Here is a 20840-nt window from a genome sequence, read left to right on the forward strand (position 1 = left end):
GCGGCACTGGAAATGAGTTCTGAACTAAATATCCTACATGTCACAAGTACAACGTGATATGGTTTAATATTTTTCCGAATCGACTAAACTTAAAGGGAAACCTTTTTAATATTGTGAGCAAAATACTCTTTCCGCCTTTGTTCTCTTAAATTGTTATTTGTTGATCTACTCGACTGGGAGTTGCTTCTTTCTTTCATAACGTATAGTTTCAAGTTTGTAAACAACAACCATTCAATGTCAACGAGTTTCCATGAATGTACTTATTTCCTATCTCCGATCTAACAAATCTACTTATTTGTTATCTCCGACTATTTGTCCTCGTGCTGCTGACTTGTAATATTTCAAGTGTTGTGTCACGGCGACATCTTCTCCAAAACAATACACAACTATGTAGCTTGTCATTGGTTGCTTACGACTTTTATGTCAGAAACCGTCCTAACTTCAATCCAGAACCAATAATTTTTGCATATTTATTTGCATTGAACACCAATTTTCAATTTTGATTTGTTGAGACGAATCCCAATGAAACATATCAGAGGCGGGGAACCCCCGTGCAATATTTGTATGTTTTGCTGTATGTACGAATAATTCTAAAAACTGTGAATGTATATACAAACGAAAGCCTAAAATTTGTAAAAAAAAATCTTTAAAATGTAGAATGTCTAATAATAGTGATAAACTCAATAAGTATATGATTATATTAAAACAATGTAAATATAATAATATAGGGAACCACTGTACTGGCGGAATTTTAGGCCTATGGTGCCACGGAATCCCGCGTGAAAACAACTCCTATACACATACAGTATATTGAAATGTATTTTATTTAGGAGTTTAACAAGGAAAGTTTCCGAGCAACGCTCTTCGTCCTAATATTTTAAAAGGCATATTAATAATGCTACGTCATTCAAGCTGTCACAATTCGATGACAATATATTATGGTATACTGTAAATAGTATCGGTCAAAAAACGAGCAAAATCTTTACAGCTGAACATTAAATAACACTGAAATAAATACATGATAAATTGATAAGACTGAAAAATTTAGAATGCCGAATTCGTAAGAAAAGAATATACAAGGTCGAATGCATAGGATTGAAGAAACGGCGATCGAGGAACCCATGTGCACCCATCTAATTCTACGATAATCCAGTCATGATATAGTATCCAGTATATGGTAATTTTATCAATTGTTTGAGCGGAAAATGGGTCTCGCATTATGAAGATCCTTCTTCCAGGCATTCATGATATTAACTTTTTCGAAAAAGATAACTTTCCATATTTAAAAACTTTTTTCTTCTAATGCATTCAAACAAAAAATCCTTCCGAACGATTGGAATCTGAAAATTAAGACATAATTTCTTAGCATCTTATTATGATAAAATAAGTTATCATACGCTTATTAAATATTTGTATATAACTTCTTAGTGAGAATGTCTTTTAGACCCCAGAAATGTGAATATGAAAATTATATATTTTTTAAATTTTTAAATAAGAAGCCTATTTCCAAAATAATTTATTGTGTGAGAATTGAGACGATGAGTTTACAAATATGAATTTAGTTCATAGTAATTAAAAGTAAATTTCATGTCTGCTGGTAGAAATCCATCATCAAATCCTTCATTGTACTTAGACTTAGTATGTTATTGAGTATACATTGTACCTTTACTTTTCTAGAATCACGAACTGACATTGAATTTTTTTTATAATCTTTTTTGCAACAAACGAGTAAGAAATCATCATAGTTCTTTTCGACATACCAGCCAGGTCTCATTTTATAAGGATTCACAATAACAAAATATTCTGAAAACAAGTTCTGTCAAATAACACTCGCCATAAAGCTAATTTATTTAATATTTTTTCTAGTTTGATAAGTCCTCAATTTTAAACAATAAGCTGTATATATTTAGATTTCTGTATATACATGTTTTACAGTTTTATATATATATAAATCGTTGTATCACAAATGCTATGGTTTTATTAATGCTATGATTTTATTAATTTTCATTGATAAAATCGATAACTACCTTGCAATTCATATACTTTAAATGAGTATTATAACAAGATAAATGAATATTATAATAAAATATATTCATATTTATTTTCTTTAACGGAAATATTTGACTATTGGCACTATTTGAAAATTGCGCTACGATTGTATGGTTGTATGGTAACATTGGACTTCACCAACAGTTTTTTGTTTCATCGATTAAAGTCTCTATGTAAAAAGATTGTAAATTAATATTTTTTGAGAAAAATATACAATACCTGGCCTTCCTCCGCACCTTATTACAATTTCTGCATACGATTCTCGTTTCGCTCCAATTTTTTGTGTTCGCAAAGTTTCTGATATGAGTATCGTTTTCCCTTCGAATACTCTACAGATAAAATTAAAAATTTGTCATATCGTCACGCTAATAACCGAATTGCGTAAGCCATTTTTAGAAGTTTTGAGAAAAACGTAAAAAACTTCCTAATGATATTGTTATGCCATTGAGAGTCAATAATTTGCCATGGTTCAATTTTTTGATCGTAGCCGGATTTAAGTTAATTTGTATTATGCAGTTAAGTGACGTCATAATGGCGCACTGTGACTCAGGAAGAAATGTGTCTATGACTTGGGGACATACGCATTTTTGCAACTTTACTATATGCACCAGTCCTGAAAACCAAACATTCCAAAAACGAATGTATTTCTCAGTATCTACAATGTCTAATCTCCAAAATAGCTAATCAGTTTCAATTACATTATTTTTTATGTTTAAAAATATATATTTTATCAATATATATAACACGTTCTGCACACCCACCGAAATAAGACTAAGATTAAATAAAAAGAATAAAACAGCAATGCACCCAATATAAAAGCCAACCAAGGTGTATTGGACTCGGACAATGAATATCACAAGTGCACGCCTTCCTATACTGTAGTATAAATTCAAATTAATACGCACTAAGCTAGAATCCGAGATGCAAAAACTCGAAAATACTTCGCCGAGGTTATTTTGCCTTTGTGGCGTCACAATAGTCCTGCGGTAACAATGATAAATCATTATGACGAAACAATTTCACAAATGTGCATGTCATACTAAATCTCCGTTTTTATGAGTTTCGGAATTCTTAAAATAAAATCTGAGTTAACAGACAGGTGCGCAGCATCACATAAATACCTATTTTATAAAAAACTCAAAATTATCAAAAATGACTTACGCAATTCGGTTATTAGCGTGACGATATGTCATCTCTGTTTTTCTTTAAAATTCAAGACGATTCTCCGTAATTAAGCGGTTAAGTTACACAAATCATAGATGTTTAGACTGCCATACTGTATTTCATTATTTTTGAAATTTGAAAAAGAGCTATGAATGGCGATTTTAAATGTAATGTAGTATATTTTGATGATGATGACTTTCAACGAGGTTGTTCTAGTAGAATTTGAGTGATGATTGCCAATCATGTTCTTTATTTAGATGTTTATTTGGGTAGTTATTTACTTTCAGTTCACAGATGTCAAAGCAACGGCTTTTGAGCAAGTGGATATTATCTCAGAATTGCCCAGTCCACTACCCGTAGCTACGAATAAGCGAAATGTGAAAAATCTTGGCAGTTTTACATCTAAATACAAATATTCAAACAGATCTCTAAAACGTACTTGGAGGTTCCGAAATCTTCAAGCCTTTTGAACTTTTTTACAATCTGAAACAAACGAAAGAGAGAGAGAGATTTTATAGGAAGGAAAATGCGTAAAAATAAATTATTGTTTCGACAAATACCATTGAGTTGGAGGAAATTCCAAATGATGCAACTGTTCGCGGAAACAAATAGTCATTTAAGAAGATTGCACAAGATATACGCAAAACTACTGCCAGGTAATATGCTGCGAAGTAATTCACCTAAACTGAAAAAGTACTTATTTTAAAAAATCAAAACTTTTTATCAACAGGTTAAATACCTACTCGTTCGTATTCTCTCAATCTTTTCTGAATATTTTTGGGCATGTACAGTTGTTTTTGCTCCATGTGATAAACACCTTTTGCAACGGGCATTTCTGTAGCGATTGATGATTGTAAAGCTGCGATTCTTCCGTAGTTATATGGACTGTATACAACAAAATAATAAACCGGAAATAAAAATCAGAATTTTTTTATATGAATTAAAAGATAATTTTAAATAGATAATATAATATCACCAATTGAAATTTATTGTAATATGGCCGAGAGACCATGAATATATTTCATTTGGAAAACGCAAAAGCGTCAAACACAAGAAACCCCAATTTCTTTCATTCTTCAAGTTAATCTACCTCTATCTCATTTCCAAACTTATGACTTGCAAATCGAGAATTAGCATCATGGTCAGTGCTCATACATTACTTTAGTAGAAGTATGTACATAATTTAATTTTTACTTCAAAATCAGCATAGCAGGTGATAAAATAAAGCGAATTGAAACTGATTACAGAATTAGATTGCAAGACTTTTTTTATATTCCACAAACATTTCTACATTTACAACAATTAGCTGTGACTTTTAATGGTGGAATTTGATATTTGATAACTTCTGATACATAATAGTTGGCGTCGATTGTTGATTAACGGCGAACCCAAACCCTATGGGACAGCATAGCGAGATAGATGGACGCGAACCCATGTGCACGAGTCGTAAGTCATTGTGGCATTGCTGTGTGATGTGAAATCTACCGAGTTATTAATTGGAAATTTTGGAATGTACTTACTTGGCGATAGATTTGCCAAAGTTCAACCTTTCAATCCAGTCATCTGCACATGCGTCAATTCTTGCTGTGCACTGATTCTTATGTCCGAAAATGACAGTTCTGTACGTTGTCTTGATGTCGAGGATACTGGAAATGGCTTGTTCAAAAGAATTGACTGTGAGATGATCTTCCTCTTCTCTAAAACGAATAATAATTAGTATATATTGCAATCGCAAAATATGCTAAGATTCGATGCAAATTGAAGTAAAGTAGATTAAACGGAGTGTGGAAGGATTGCAACACATCAGTGTATAGATAGAATATTCAATATTGTATAATATTGGGTACCCCTGAAGTATGCGCGCCAAGATGTCGCATAACCTGAACCCTAACCTGGTACACAACTTGAGTTCAGGTTGTGCGCCATTTTGGTGCGCATACTTCAGGAGGTCCTAAAATTGTATAGAGGAGTTTGATAGCTACCGGTATATGTGGGATTAGTAGCGCGAATGATGAAAAATCTTGATTTACGACGGCATAACATCGTATGTGAGTTTTCGAAAGCGCTACCGGCGCAGGCGGTAATAGCGCTACTGACCACTGATCGCAACGAACGAGATTTAATTTTAAGTTAATTCATCCGTTTATTAAAGAGTTTTAAAATCTCACAGTATATGGTATAGAACGTTGTCCAGTTCATTCATACTCAATTCTCTACAATCTTCTCTCACGATCATTTCTAAAGCTTCCTGAGCTGCAATCCAAGATGAATCCACTATATTGTTTTCAATCGTGTACGCTGCAATGCCGTCAGTGATATCTGAGTATCTTACTCCTTTTTCTGCCATACAATTGTGAAATATTAAAACAACGTCATAATATACTAGCAAATTGAACTTTGGTATATGAGCGCACTTAGTAATTACCGATGTATTAATGTATGTAGTAATACATGTACCTACCTCTTTTACCTCTGGCTCTGCATTTCCTCAAATTCAAAGCAGAAAATAATACAAAACCGTTTAACTCTCTCTTTTTCAAGCTTCCATCCGTAAAGCTAACTTTGATTTCGACAATCCTTTCCTTTCGAAAATTCTGTAAATTGAGATAATTTTGATTATATGCATATGTTTGATTGAATTTAAAAAACGGTGATATACAATTACATGTATTGTTAGTCGATGTTGAAAAATTATTACAATTATTTATATTTTTGTCATTATTCCAAACGTGGTAAAGAAATTTACAACTGCAATGTGAGCGGAGTATAAAGTTTAGCGATTGTCGTTGTTTTCACTCTTATCTGTTATGCGCACGGGTAAAACTGTACAATTTATACATAAATGTAAGGGTATTGTTACTATTTGTTCGCTTTGTAAATGTAAGTCAATATGCCTCGAGTCCCAAGATTACTTCTGCTTATTTGATTGACATAAGTTGCTCTATTATACATAACAATATCATATTATACTTTACCTTTAAACTCCTCTCAGGTGGGATGATTGTAAATGAAATGTGTTTCTTGACTCCTCCCGGTATAGAATGCACAAAATATTCCAGTTCTGACAGAGATGAGCTCTGTGACGGCAAAATTTTACTGTTGGCGCATTCAAATATAAATAATTAGGTACATTGTAATCACTGAAGTAGTTAAAAATTTTTTTTCTCAGTTAATGTTTCTCTTCAACTACTGGACAAATTGCGTTAGAATTTTCAGTGGTTAAAGATTGTTGTTGTCGCTAAACGTTTATTACTTTATTCATTCCTAAATTTTCCATGAATCCCATGATATTTGATATCCAAAATTATGCAGTTATATTTTTACTCGTGGAACGCGGTTTTTAATCCGCTAAACGTGACAACTGACTTCAGTTTTGAGATCGCAAACTCGTGTCACGCGAAAGTCGAAATCTTTTCGATACCAGTGACGCACTGTAAACTAGGTAAGGTAAGTTACTGTAAACGGTAAAGTACTGTAAACGATTTGAAAGTGCATTTGTGAGTCACATCATTTGATATTTTAATTCACTCTGGCACAATACGCATTAATTGCCATCGTTACATAGGGCCGGGTAATGCTAGGACACTCCGGGTACAGGTTCTAGTAAGTTCAGAAGTTATCATGCTCCACAGTTGCAGTTTCATCCACTTAGATATGATTTATTGGGAAATTGTGGGTAAAAAATATTTAGTTTAAGCCTCCTTGTACTTATATTTGAGCATTGTTCTCTTGTTGCTTGAAGTCCTTAAGCAATAATTTACGCTGCCCTGTCTAGATGAGTATTAGGTATGGATAAAATGTTACTTGTAAATGTTTTCTTGACAAGGAATCGGCATCGAATGTAAAATCCAACAAGCACTTCATTTGAATAGTAATGTCTGATATTGCAGTTGTCTCCCTGTCATATAGTGATAGTGAAAAAGCGTAGATAAATAAAAATTAAAACCGCCAAAAAGATTTACATAATCTTATATCAATAGAAGTACACCTGTTTACTAACGAGACGAAGACATTATGCTGAATTATTGATGATATGCTGTTAATCAAGTGGTTATAGAAATATATATAATAACTTATATACTGGCTCAGTTGTTTTTGTCACCTCAAAAATATTGGAAGAAGCATATCGGATTCAAAGTCTTCTTCCTCGTTCAACCAGTAAAAAGCTTCACTTCCCAGAAAATCAGCTAACTGAAAACATTACGGATTGATTATAGAAAGTCAGTACAATTCTTTCGGAATTTACGAAGTTAAAAGAATTCAATGATCGTATTTGTGATTGTAACAAACTTCTGTAATCTCACTTCTGCTAATAAGACAGGGAGGTATTGGCCGATTGTGAATGCTGATACGGGAACACAAGTTTTTCTTCCCATATTATCTTGACGTTCTTTGTAATGTTTCACCAGAGCTTCTACATCTTGTTCCCCTGTGTTTGTTTCTCCGTCGGTGAAAAGTATAATGCAGTCCCGGGAATGTGGCGAAGGATTCCTGGTTTGAAATATTCTACGTTTAATTGAATGCTCCCTTTCTGCTAGTTTTTTTTTTCAAGGTATTAATTTGTATTGATATCTATACATAAGAACAAAATTTACTTTGCTATGACATCAAGTCCAGCCATCAATCCGGATTCCAGGTTCGTGTTTTGCTTCGTATGAAGATATTGCACAACATTTCTTGCTAATTCCTGAAATTAGTAATTAAGTTGATGTATTCTTAGAACTTGCATTTGCGGGTTTTTTATTGTAGTGATGGGATTCAGTTTAATTTTCCCCATCTTGGTATATCTATTGGCTAATTAAGGTAACCATTGATCACGGCTTTCTCCACACACCACCCAAACGCATCTATTCTTTACTTTTATTTTTTTGATTGCATATGAAGTAAACCTAATTTTACACAATAAATAGGCATTGGTATTAAACAAGTAAAGCTATTGACTTTTTCATCTTCTGACATGACAGTCATTTCTAACTCCACTTCTGCTTCATCGGAAAACGTCACAATTGCCAAAGAATCTTCTTCTGATATTTCATCAATGACTAATTCGGCAAATATCTGAACCAGAAAAATTTAAAACTTGATCATTATTGTAGCTTGTATTTAGCTAATAGCTTCACATTAGGATTAACTCGACAAGCATTCAGGATGCTCCGCTTAGATTGGTATTTTAAAGGACAGCCTCCAGTTTTCCTGACCAAAACCCGTAGACTTTCTAAATTTAATTTTGTACCTTCACTCTGTCAAGAAGTGAATCAGGTCCATGACCGATTTCAACTCCCATACTGGAGCTTACATCGATGACAAGTACATATCGCAGTGGAATGTGCTTAGTCATTGACTTGTTTGTTGCCCAAATTTCTGTCACGATATCAACACTAGGATCCCCAAAACTTTTTACCTGCAATGAAAAATCATGAGTGTATAATTACCATGCACGTAAACAAAAATGCTTAAAGAATCCTATGATATTATTTATTTTAAATGGTCAAATATGACCATGGTTTTTAATATTGGCAAGAGAATAGAACATAAATATATATATGTATCTGTTATATAGGCATGGTTTAATTTATACTGCGTTTATTTGAGATTTATACTATTTTAGTAATATTTGACTACTTCGACCTTTGACTCCAAAAAGCTCCTTTGACGTTTTCTCAAACCTATACCAACAAGTTTACATGTTTAAAACCGCAATTTTTATTTAAAATATTCAACCACTTGCCAATATAGACCCCCCCACAATCAATTTTATTTAGAACCTTTTTTGATAATCTGAGTCTCTACTATAGATACGATTAAACAATAATTTATACCGAAATTTATGACACATAAAAAATAACTGACAATCTTTACAACAAAGCTTCAAAATCCGTACTTTTCAAAATAGTGAGCGTCTGCTAAAATTACAATTGGTATGTCACCGTTGAATTATTGCTGATTTGTCACTGTTACGGAAATGAACGAGGAAGGCTATGCCCCGGGAAGAGAAAAAAAATACGAAGTTATTTATTTTATTCCTATATTCTAATAATTACCAACCTTTCCATTGTTGACCTGGCAGTAATGCTTTGTACAAAGTGTATTTCTATCACCTTGACTGTTTCTTTCTTTTTCATCACAATCGCTGTCACTCGATGATGATGACATTGTATAACCTTCTCCAGATATCAATGAAATATGTCCGAATGAATAGCTTTGATACAACAGTGATAACGTATTTATTTCAAAAACCAAACACTGCTACAAAATATTGACTTAATTAAAATGCAAAATATATCGTGTTATGGTTTAGAATAACTCAAACAACCAGACTTTCCCTTATTTCATCATTGAGAGAATTCTCTTATGACTAGTTTACTATTTACTTTTCTCTAAAATCTTTTATAAGTAAGCCCCAAAGAAAGTTTTTCATACTCGCCGCCGCATTTCGCACCCACGCGAATCCTCGACTAGGGGTATAATCGATGCAGAAATACTGTAGGCTATTCCTATCGGAACAGTTTGAAAATATTGTGCTCTTAATACAAAAGATATTTAATATAGAATGAACAACATGTTTTTGTCGAATCACACTGTTTAGCACTACACGCTTTGATGTAGTATATGTTATTCATCACCAACGCTCGTTTGTGACTTAATTACCCTCTATCTCCTCCCATATAAACCGACACATAAGATACACAATAAAAATGATGGTAACACGATATTTGAACACTCCTGTTTAGATGAAGTGATAGTAGAGTTCATACGAATCCAACACGTATTATAAACGTCAAAATGGGCGGTGCAAGCGATCCGATAGCAAATTTTTGACGCTAATGTTGTATTGTGGTTTAAAAAAAAAACGTCATAATTCAAAACATTCTTTACGAGTGAAAAACAGCTGTGTTCAAAACAAATTCATGAAAAAGAATTGTTTCTGTTACACATGATTTTATCAAGTAAAATCCCTTATCTACGCTCCGAAGAAGAAACAGATATTGAGATGATAAGGACATACTAGATTGTGGAAAGTCGGAACTCTCGTGTTTGAATCGATCTAGAAAATTGTGACATATTAGTTTAGGCGCGGGATGAGGACACCTATTAGCCCAACCGTTCACGATAAACATAGTCTCCTATTTCATATTTCTAAAATGAGTTGATTTGAAAAAAAAATAAAATAAATACTGACATCACATGAATTCAATAGATTCAAGTACATATAAAACAAAAATTTTATACACAAATAGAAATATTTAACAAAATCAAATATGAATTTTGTTGCTATAAACAGAACGAATACAAATCCCTAAAAGTGCAAGTAGTAAAGAAATATATTTCATGATCGAGGGATTTATGCCTTTGACGTGCGCGCCATTAACCCGTCTCATCGTCTTGTCGAAGAGTTCTGTGTAACTTGGTTTTATTGCGAAAGTAAATAAGAGGGAAAATCGTATGCAATCAAACATCTTCAGCAAAAACTGGTTCTGTTTTCTTTCCATTGGTTGATTGTGATTTGTCCGGTTGTGTCGTTACGTATGCCTCATTCCAATATTCGTTGATCTTGGCTGTGCTAGGCCGTGGCTCTGAAATTACAATTTAGAATGCTATGCCAAATTTGACATTGCGGCAACAAGTTTTAAGCCGTTTATCTCACATTTTAAAAGATAGATTTATGCATAAGCAATTAAAGATTAATCTTGGCCCAAATTAGGCATTTTTATAACCATAATATGCCTATCTATACACAATGATGCATACCGTGCAGTGGAAGGTCATTCTTTGGTATCTCTCCATTTACATCCTTTGCATTGCCCGCATTTTGATCAGCCTGTATAAAAAATAAATGTCTTTGGATTTGAATTCGAAACATATTAATATGAAACAACTGTTATAAATATTGTACATTATTTTGTGACTGAACATATATATATATATGTGACTTATGCTTGCCACTTGCCAGTTATTTTTGCAACCTTTTAGTGCTTATTACAAAACGTATCGATTTTCCGTACAAACAGACGGCGATTCAATAAAAAGATCAATGAAAGATACCAACCGACGGGGAGACATTATTCGGAGGTCCACAAGCGCCTCCCGCAGTACATGTTAAGCATATGTTAGTGAAACATAAAAAAAAACTTGTTCCCAATACTACACATCCCAGAGTGAGTGCCGCGAACGTGTAAGGAGTCGATACCCCTGATGCCTGGTAAAAGAAAAATAATGTATTCGAATTTATTTAGTGGTACGGAGACTTAAATCTATTTACTGCAACGCAAGGTAACGGAACATCAATTTGTAAACACCAGAAATGGTTGATGAATATAAAAAAAAGACCCAATTTCAAGTAAATCGACCCAAAATTCATTAAAACTCTTTCGAACTTTTAATTAGAGTAATCAAATAAAATTTTACTCAATAAAGTATATGAATCTCTCTTTCAACTTTTACAATTTTGTACATCAACATAGCAGATATTTCATTGACAAAATAACGGAGAATATGCATATACGTGCAAATAGATAGTGTAAGTAGGATAAGACTCTTGTTTGTAATTATGGATGTGGAATTTTATTCCTCAAAGATACATAGAACGTTGCGTTATGATAAGTTCAATCTGTTCGTTGGGAAATTGAGTTAGTTTCAAAAAATGATGAAGATAGTTATCGATTTGATTCGGAATATATAAATCATAATATATGAATGAATTATCTTAGGCCCATCTTACAAATAAAATGACTATACTGTGACTCTGTGAGGCATGGCAGCATAATTGAATTTACCAGCAAAGGTACCGTTGGCAAATGTGCTTCATACCATCTAAACCTCGAGTACACAATGATAAATTATAGCCATTATCATATGGGCGTGACGAAAAACAAATATCAATATAAAGTTTGTTTGGCAAACAACAAACTTTCAATCATAGTTATAAATTCTATTTTAAATCCAACTATCATTAAATTCCGACAATTTTATTAATTCATAAATTTGGCAATGGATCTAAGACCTAAGTGATATTTAAAATATGTATACGGAATTTTCGTGAAACGAAGGGGAAAATATAATTTAGGTTGGTTAATATATTATAGACTGATTTTCAAGATAAGTCAGATTACGTGTACGTTTATGTTGTTCAATGATACCGCTGAAGTAATATCATTACGATATTGGATATATATTACATTTCCCGCGTACTTGCTCTATGAATTTCATTCACGTCAAATATGAATAACACAAAGTATCAAGTACAGCTGCGTTTACATATGCCTTGCGGAATTATCTGACTTTTGACTTTCTCATGTCTCATGTCACGAAGTATCAACAGGCATCTTTTATGAATAATTACTAGAGCTATGAAGGTAGCTCCCGACTTATCTTCCGGTTAATTAACCTTCATATGCTCTCTATTGCAGATAAATAGAATCTCAGCGAAGTACCTGATATTCAACAGTAACATATACTTGAAGTCCGAGTAATGCGCACGAAAAAAGAGTTGCAACAGTTGAGAATACAAGAGTTAACATCAACTGCAATTGTAAAAAATAAATATTAATATAGGATTCTTCAAAAATAAATGGTTGTGTTTATTATCCCTCCCTAAGAAAAACAAATATTCCCAGTGTCTTTCTTGTTAAGTGAGCAACTGACCTAAAATAGTCGGTCACGGCATTAGGCAATTGCACAACCCATGGGACCTAGCGATGTAGAAACATAATATATTTCCATACAATTATAAACATTATTTTACACACAAGCTGATATTGCTCAGTAATCCAAAACAAATTGTACAACAAACTATGAATTATGTCGTCCAAGCGGACTGTATTTTCAACTATATATGATAAACAAACCAAACTCTGTGAGGTTTAGTGTGTAGCATGTATCCTGAATGATAATCACACTGAAAGTCTTTACTAATAAGATTTTAGAGTTTGGACTCATGAAAACGTTCTTTCCGAAAGGCGGAGAATAACGTTTTTCTTTGATTTAAACTTTTTTATGAAAATAACAAAACTCACGTAACAAGATGTTCCTCTCTTCGCCGTATCTATAGCAACACCTCCGCATAATATGAGCTGGATATAAAATTATAGTTATTGATAACAATCTTACCAACTTAAAAACAAGAAAATAATTTGTACTTTGATTCATGAACTCTTTATTCTAGAATGTATATAAAAGTCAGAGGTACAGCGTACTGGCAAAAAATGTAATTATATGTCGAAAATCCGAAACGTAGATAAATGCACTGACAAAATACTATACACGACAATGGATATAGGATGAAATAATCCATATCAAATTTTTGTGGGCATTTAACTTATTTACTGAAAGTAATCTGAAAATATTTGCAATTTAGGAGTTTAACAGTTTATCCAGATCTGCATAGGGAATATATGAACTGTGATTTCTGCATTACGAATTAAATCACCACTATTTCACCGTAATTCCAGATGCTAATTGATTTTCATCTTCAAAACAGCGCTATTTGGACCAATGATTATACACTGAAATAACAAACATTGTATATTTACTATATATAAGTACATATATATAATTTTGTATCAACCTCTTGATACTTACGACTAAAGACGTCACTAAAGTTAGCACGAGATATAAAATATTCGAATATGTTGTTTGGTTCGTTGTAATATCTCCAGATCCGAGTGCAAGGCAAAATACAGTGCATCCGAATGCAACTTCTGCAATCTAAAATAATCAAACAGTTACATAATTTATTCTCTTTGTTTTGATTTAAAATTGAATAGACAAACACATTGTTAACAAAAAAATCAGAAACCTTGGGTGGCATACGCTGTCGTGTACTCATGTGTGCCTATTTATAATTTAATATAAACCAAGCAACCAAAACGTCAAAGTAATATCAAATTAGATTGCTGATTGGAATCAGCTTTTTTGTGATTAACGTTATTTGTTAATTAGACATCGGATAATCGGCCTAATCATCATTAAACTGTCAGAAAAATTTATGAGAAAAAAACTTTCCTTTGCTACTAACTTAACAAGATATAACGCAATTTTAAACAGACCACTGCCATTATTCATTTTCCATCTAAGTATATTTTGTCTCGTGAAGCTGAATAAAAAACTTCTTAAATTTCTTCAATAACGCGAGATTTTGAGGGACGAAAACGCATGTCCCGGATAATAATGAAGTGCAAAAACAACTTACCCCCAATCCGGTCATCGCATATCGGTAGCTTTTAGTTATAAATATTTTCCCCATTTTCGTATATTACTCATACAGCGTTACAATGCAGTAGTATTCCTCAAATAATTAGTGAACACCTAAGAAAATTGAAAATAAATCTTGTGGAATCGTAAATAGGTTTCTTGCTAAAGCCGATCCACGATCAACAGAATAGGGACATAAATGATGAAACGTAATGATAAAGACGTGTTTATGATCTTGGTATTTCCAGGTTTATTTGTATGCATTGCAAGGCGAGTCAAGCCATTTATTTTGACCCGTTGACGACGACAGCAGCATTAAACTCACAAGCACTTTTTCAAGCAAGACCATCGAAGATGGTTTTATTCCAGTTAAATATCACATACGGGCCATACCGGGTAATAATTTCATTGTCAACGAAATGTAGTAGTTTGTATTTAGAGGGTCGCGTTGGTGTTGACACAGCGTCTTGGTCCATAATATCTGTCGAACGTTGTAAATGACGTTTCCTTATTTGCGATGACGACGAAGATGTGACCACAAACAAATCTTGATTGAACAAATGTAATCTAAATAATCTATCCTACTCTTACAAACGTTACGTGCAAAACACAATTACAAAATATTCTTTATTATTTGGTCTGCTTTATAATTTTTGTGTCAAAACTATTGGAGAATGGCGTACTATATTGTTTGGTAGGCGGGGTTAATATGTCCGGAGAAATGATATCTTAATTATATTGCGTTTTTGACCTCTTGGCCATAAAAATATTACCTAGAAAATTAATAATAAATACAAACGAATAAAATAGGGAGTTATAGTTCAAGACTTGAACCTCAACCATAATCTCAGATTCTGACCGTTAGCTGATTTTGAGTTTTGGTTGTAGACGGGTGTATTAACTAACAACATATTCCAATTCGATAATTATAATTTATTACCACGGCGATTTCGTAATATTTATTAGTTGCTATGACCGCAACACTAAAGTTTACTCTGACAATATCAATTTTGAAAGCTTGCTAAGTAATTTCTAGGTGTGCACGAGTTAGACATACGTTGGAGACAAATGATGCCATGAACGCGCAAATTGTGAATTGAATTACCCAACCCAACAATACATAATAGACTAAGGGTTGAATTGTTACGTAGCAATATTCGTTTAATAACTTTGAATAGGACATTTTATTCACAATTAAGCCTTAATATTTGAGCACATTCAACCCAATAACTCATACACCATTTGATGTATTTAACAAAATCCTTATAATATTCACAAACTTATTGCATTACATTCCTTGACTTCGATTCTTTCAAACCATTTTTTGGTTTACAACAAAGCCCTTTAGCCACACAGTGAATGAACGGATGACATAATAACCTGCCCAATTTATCACATCGTATATGGTGAGCATATTAACAAACACTTAATAGACGATTCAAAGTTGAAATCTGTGTTATGCTTTAGCAAGTCAATGGGTGAACTGCTACTCAGTCAGTTCTTCTATTTATGATAAAATTGTTTTAGATGTTTGGGTCGTTTTAAAATGTTCCTGTGTGCTAATAAAGCCAAGAAAGATGTCAAGACTTTCTTACACAACCCAATTCAATATCAAACAAAACTATGGACTGAAAGTAGACAATTTTTATTACTTATTCTGAATTTTTTTTGTATTTCATTTTACGTTTCCAGATACCGTATTTCAATTTACGTAGAAGAGTGCGATAAAAGAAATGGGACTACAATAATGTCCCTGCATGGGAGATAATATTTCGCCATTTGTCGTAAATTGTTTAATTAATAGATCTGTCATGTTTGTAGATGAATTGCGTGTTTGCCGTTTTGGTTGAAAAGAACAGAGAACTTCTGCTTCCTGTCATAACCTCTGAATCACATCTGGGTTAACTGGATTTTACTACCTAAAAACTCAACAAGCAAAGTCTCAGTCAAGTAATAGTTGTCACGCATCTCAAAGCAAACATTACCGCGTCTTAGCAGGCAAGACAATTTTATGACTTTATTTTATGATTACTGGTTCCAACCGAATTTTAACAGGTGCCTTCCTTCTTAGTATCACGATTCGTTTTTTATTGGTTTGACTTACTGAAAATAGCTTCACAACTTTGTTTGCCTGCTAAATGAGTTTAACAACTTTTACTTTCTTGCTGAAGAAAAATGAATACATATTTATATTAAATTTCAGTCAAAAGACATGTCGTATGTCGCTTAAAGCTTTATTTTGAGATAGAAAAGCATAATCAAAGTTCTTTTGCAAAATTTGTTCCTGAAAACAAAAATGAAGATTCCTTTGACAAATGAGTACAGATTCACAATCAGTGAAGTTGGGGTATGTATTTGAATGATTTTTTTCTAACCACTTTTTTGAGTGATAAACGAAATGAGTATTATGAAATGAACTATTATTACACGTCACCAATGATATAAAGTGTGCATTACAAATAGCCAAACTTACGCACGTCATTTTTTAAACTTTGACCTTAAATGATCACGGCCTGAAACCTACCGTATTATTGTACTAAATGTCAAGGTTAGGAAAGCGCTCGTGGGGTAGTATTCAATTTGGTAAATTTGTGAAGTTGCGAAATATTTTCTGCTCTTTGTATATTGTTAAAACATAATTTCGAAACTTTTTTTGTGCATCCCACAATGCTTAGTCATTGTCAGTAATACTTGTAGTCAATCAGAAATTATAGAAAATATATATGGTAAAGTGCTTTGAATTCATATAATAAAAGCCTTCGTTCCTATTTAATTTTAATTCTTTTCTTTCTTATTAAAAATTTGATTCTATTCTCGTGAAACTTCTTGTCTTTAAATTATTATAGATCACACAAGTCGCACTCGGGTGCTGTATATTCTCACTCGGATTATCAGGTGCAACCAATGTAACTGATAGTCTCGCTCAATACCAAGACCCTTACCTGGCAATGTCATTAATAACTGGAGTGTCGGTGAGATATTCTCTTCATTTTGACTAGTCACATAAAACAGTCAGTTCCGTCACGTAAATTTCCAAGGTTTGAAATTTGATTTGTAGAACTTCTGCGTTTACCCTGGTAAGCATATCTAGAAACTAATCTGAAGAGTGCATACCAAATTTTCCTTATTGATCATTATCGTTATATTTTCTGAAAAAAATTCAATATATCTATATAAAAAATAACGATTATCATAAAATTCAATACAAATGTGCAGAAATAGAAGAGCATGTAAAAAATTTGTTGTAAAAAAAGTTTTCGCTATTACTGACTTTAAGACAAACTTTATACAACTTTTCAGGTAATTACGAGTGGAGCGATTTCGCATTGTGCTGCAACAAAAGCAACTCATTGTTATGTAAGTTAGCTTCTGAACATGTATGCTAATGAACAAATCTTTCTTCATTCGAATACGGCATGTAAATGAGTTGGTACTGAAATGAGGTTATTAAAATATAAAAAGCACTTTCAACAGTTCTAGTTTTGCTGGTGCATTGGGGTACTCCGACGTTAACATAGATATCAGTGTTTCAAATGCAAAACTCAAGCTGATTTTGTACGTAATAAATAGGGCTTTTAATTGTGTTGAAATCGTTTTTGATTTGGCCTGATTAAAACATGTGTCAAATGGCAAGATGCTCCACCATATTTTTAATTGTATAACCATAACATATATCAATCGATCGATAATTGTAATGTTTACCCCATATTTGTCCATATTGCGATGAATGGTCAGTATAGGTCGAGCAGTAAAGACTTTAATCTTATGAGTGTAGTAGCCTGCTACGTTTATAAACCCCAACTGATTCATTTATCCCATCGACAAAAATTTCTTTCAGCTATTTCTAATTCTGATAACGTCATCGCTGTCAATTGTGTTTACACTCTCGTTGATTGGAATTCAAACATTTCTGACAGCAGAATACGCGGTAAGCAATAAAATCTTTTCTATTTTTTCTGAATACATTTGTAAATATCTGAACTTAATTGAGTAGCCATTCCACCAAAAAGTCCACTTTGGTTTGGCACCTACCTGAGTTTTTCTTATTGAGCACGAAGTAGACTTATGAATCGTTTTGTCATTTAGTATTCTTGTTTTTATGACAAAATCGCTCTTCTCATTTTCCATGAAATTTGCAGTAGTTATTTGCAGTAGGTTGTTGTCACTAGAAAGCTAATTTTTTTGTTTATTCAAAAAATTCCTTTGGGCTCTATGGAATTCGTTTTCACGTAAATTTCCGTGTGATGACGTCATCAATATGTCAGCGATCTCGTGATCAGACTACCACTACTGTAAAAGATTAGATGCTATTTCGTTTTGGCCTTCGTTTCTATATATTTGAGCGATGCTCTCTCTTGTTTCAATTCGATTTCTTGTTTCATATTTTTGCCATTTTTATCTTAAAAAATTGTGTTTGAGAAAACAGTTGAATACACTAAATATGCTTTTTGATAAAATACCCTTTTTTCAACAGGACATTCCAAATCACAGTCCTACGTTCATGGCATCACTCATCCTCGGAAGTGTATCTGCAGTGCTTTCTTTCTTCACGAATTTGGCAGCTATCGCACTCACTTGCACTGCTGGTGGAGCTTGTAATCATTCATCCAATGCAATCATGCCCACAGATGATGTGAGTAAATATTGCTAGAATATGACAATGTTGGCAAATACTGAATTGCAAAACAAGAGGTGGAAAAGTATCGTTGATTTTTTTTATCTTATTAGAATACCGGAAGCACAAAGCAAAGTTCAAACGTCTGAAGAAAGATCTATTAATATTCTACATATCCGCATCATTTTGCTTGCACAATAGAGAAAGGAATTCAAATATCCGGAGATCATGATATACAATAATACAAATATCATATTCTATAAATATTTAATCTTATGAAACACCATGTGTATATAGTCTTGTGATAACTTTTATTAAGTAATTTAATCCAGAATATATTTCAGTATTTTTGAATGAAATATAATATTCGAATCTTCTATATGACGTCAAAATGGCCAACTCGGCGAACGCTTCACTGACCAAACAACAAGCTCGAGGTGTTTCGAATATTTATGGCGCTCAATTATTCATTTCGTTAATTGTCTTATAATTATAATTTATTCGATTAGCTTTTGAATTATATTGCCAGTAGTATATTAAAAGTGTTATGAAGAAAGAGGTAATTTCGTAGCCGAAATAACAAAGGAGTCAAGTGTAGACCCCAGGAGATAGTTGGGGTAGTTCAATGTTCTATGCAGTCTTTGGTCTCTGATGAGATTCCAAAATGTACGAGTGAGTGAAAAGATACAGGCCAATACGACTTGAAATGTTTTCCCAACACAACTTAAAAGCATTGTTGTTGCGTATTTATTGTGTCAGATCTGTTTCGTAAAGTGGCAGGAAATTGCGACTATCAGTGATGACGCATGGCCGTATCCGGAGAAGTAGAACTGAAAAAATTGCACAGTTTCCCACAGGTGACAACACTGCCTAAACATAGTGTAATGTTTGAATTTTAACTTTATAACATAACTTTATGTTTGAATTTGTAAACAGAAGCGTCAGATATTAATTAACCTCCCTTCTGACATTATTCGAAGAAAAATGAATAAAATTTGGATAAAAGTGACCTTCAACATATTGTTATAATATTCTATTATGTACTAAAAACATATTTTTAAAATTATACAAAAATTATTATAACATAAGTTTCAACGAATCACTCTAAAATATCAATAAATTGGTGGTCGTTTGTAATTTTACTCATATACGAGAATCATTTTCTGTTGGATGAACGCGCGTGACTCTGCAAATTCGGTCGATAATAAGTCCAGTGCAATGGTATTATTTGTGCGATTGGATCCAGTCATGCAAAACTCAACTGTCTTGATTATGATCGATTGTAACTTGCAATCTATGCGTCATTCAGGAAAAAGTATTCTGAAATTAGAAATTTTCATTTTTAAATAATGGCTGATCATGCTCCACCAACTGTGGCTGATCTTAATTGCACTTGCGTTAATTTATCTTGCCGCTTGGATAAATTACATCAATATGCAGCAGATACAAAAGGCATATTAATATGCGAAGTGAAATTAGACTATAAATTTATATGACACGAGTATGAAGGCCAAAATTTGTTAAATGAAGCAAGCGCAAATACAAATAAAATTATATTAAATGCGCCGCATGATATTTTATCATGTAAAGTTCAGTTCAGATATAGTTTAAAGTCAAATTTTATTAAAAAAGTTCAAATGCTCGAAATATAGGAGGGTACAAGGTAATTAATATATATCAAGACAAATTGATTATTTCCAAATTTTAAGTACTCTGGATATATTTTGAATGTTGCGTATTCCGTGAATCGGACGATGCTAAAAATTTTATGAGATCTTTATACAGTTTTAAGCGAGATAGATAGATAATGGTCGACCGCCCC

The 20840-nt window shown here is 32.9% G+C and overlaps 3 protein-coding genes across 5 annotated transcripts; 1 reads left to right on the plus strand and 2 right to left on the minus strand.

The window, feature by feature from the left end:
• Window positions 1-443: 443 nt before the first annotated feature.
• On the minus strand, window positions 444-9479 carry LOC120346390 (uncharacterized). 2 transcript variants are annotated; one of them, XM_039416108.2, is made up of 16 exons: window positions 9259-9479; window positions 8447-8614; window positions 8155-8271; window positions 7809-7900; window positions 7518-7704; window positions 7316-7404; window positions 7018-7111; window positions 6189-6290; window positions 5675-5807; window positions 5382-5553; window positions 4734-4910; window positions 3957-4098; window positions 3653-3696; window positions 2269-2378; window positions 1664-1803; window positions 445-1340 (listed from the first exon to the last, which is right to left on the minus strand). In XM_039416108.2, exons 1-16 carry the CDS (start codon window positions 9364-9366, stop codon window positions 1251-1253), a joined length of 1965 nt encoding a protein of 654 aa, XP_039272042.2. In that variant the 5' UTR covers window positions 9367-9479; the 3' UTR covers window positions 445-1250. The 2 variants fall into 2 exon arrangements, with proteins under 2 accessions (XP_077971742.1, XP_039272042.2); XM_078115616.1 differs by lacking the exon at window positions 1664-1803 and having other exon boundaries at window positions 444-1340.
• An 862-nt stretch (window positions 9480-10341) lies between these two features.
• Window positions 10342-14582, minus strand: LOC120346393 (uncharacterized). The gene is made up of 7 exons (XM_039416118.2): window positions 14402-14582; window positions 13792-13917; window positions 13227-13283; window positions 12645-12734; window positions 11261-11410; window positions 10963-11032; window positions 10342-10787 (listed from the first exon to the last, which is right to left on the minus strand). The coding sequence occupies exons 1-7, from the start codon at window positions 14453-14455 to the stop codon at window positions 10663-10665; spliced, it is 672 nt and encodes a 223-aa protein (XP_039272052.2). The 5' UTR covers window positions 14456-14582; the 3' UTR covers window positions 10342-10662.
• A 965-nt stretch (window positions 14583-15547) lies between these two features.
• On the plus strand, window positions 15548-19560 carry LOC120346315 (uncharacterized). 2 transcript variants are annotated; one of them, XM_039416024.2, is made up of 7 exons: window positions 15548-16458; window positions 16607-16750; window positions 17250-17375; window positions 17704-17760; window positions 18242-18331; window positions 18878-19036; window positions 19132-19560. In XM_039416024.2, exons 2-7 carry the CDS (start codon window positions 16700-16702, stop codon window positions 19165-19167), a joined length of 519 nt encoding a protein of 172 aa, XP_039271958.2. In that variant the 5' UTR covers window positions 15548-16458; window positions 16607-16699; the 3' UTR covers window positions 19168-19560. The 2 variants fall into 2 exon arrangements, with proteins under 2 accessions (XP_039271958.2, XP_039271957.2); XM_039416023.2 differs by lacking the exon at window positions 15548-16458 and having other exon boundaries at window positions 16542-16750.
• Window positions 19561-20840: the final 1280 nt, after the last annotated feature.

Source organism: Styela clava, chromosome 8 (genome assembly GCF_964204865.1).
Source record: "Styela clava chromosome 8, kaStyClav1.hap1.2, whole genome shotgun sequence".
NCBI classification, from domain to species: domain Eukaryota; kingdom Metazoa; phylum Chordata; class Ascidiacea; order Stolidobranchia; family Styelidae; genus Styela; species Styela clava.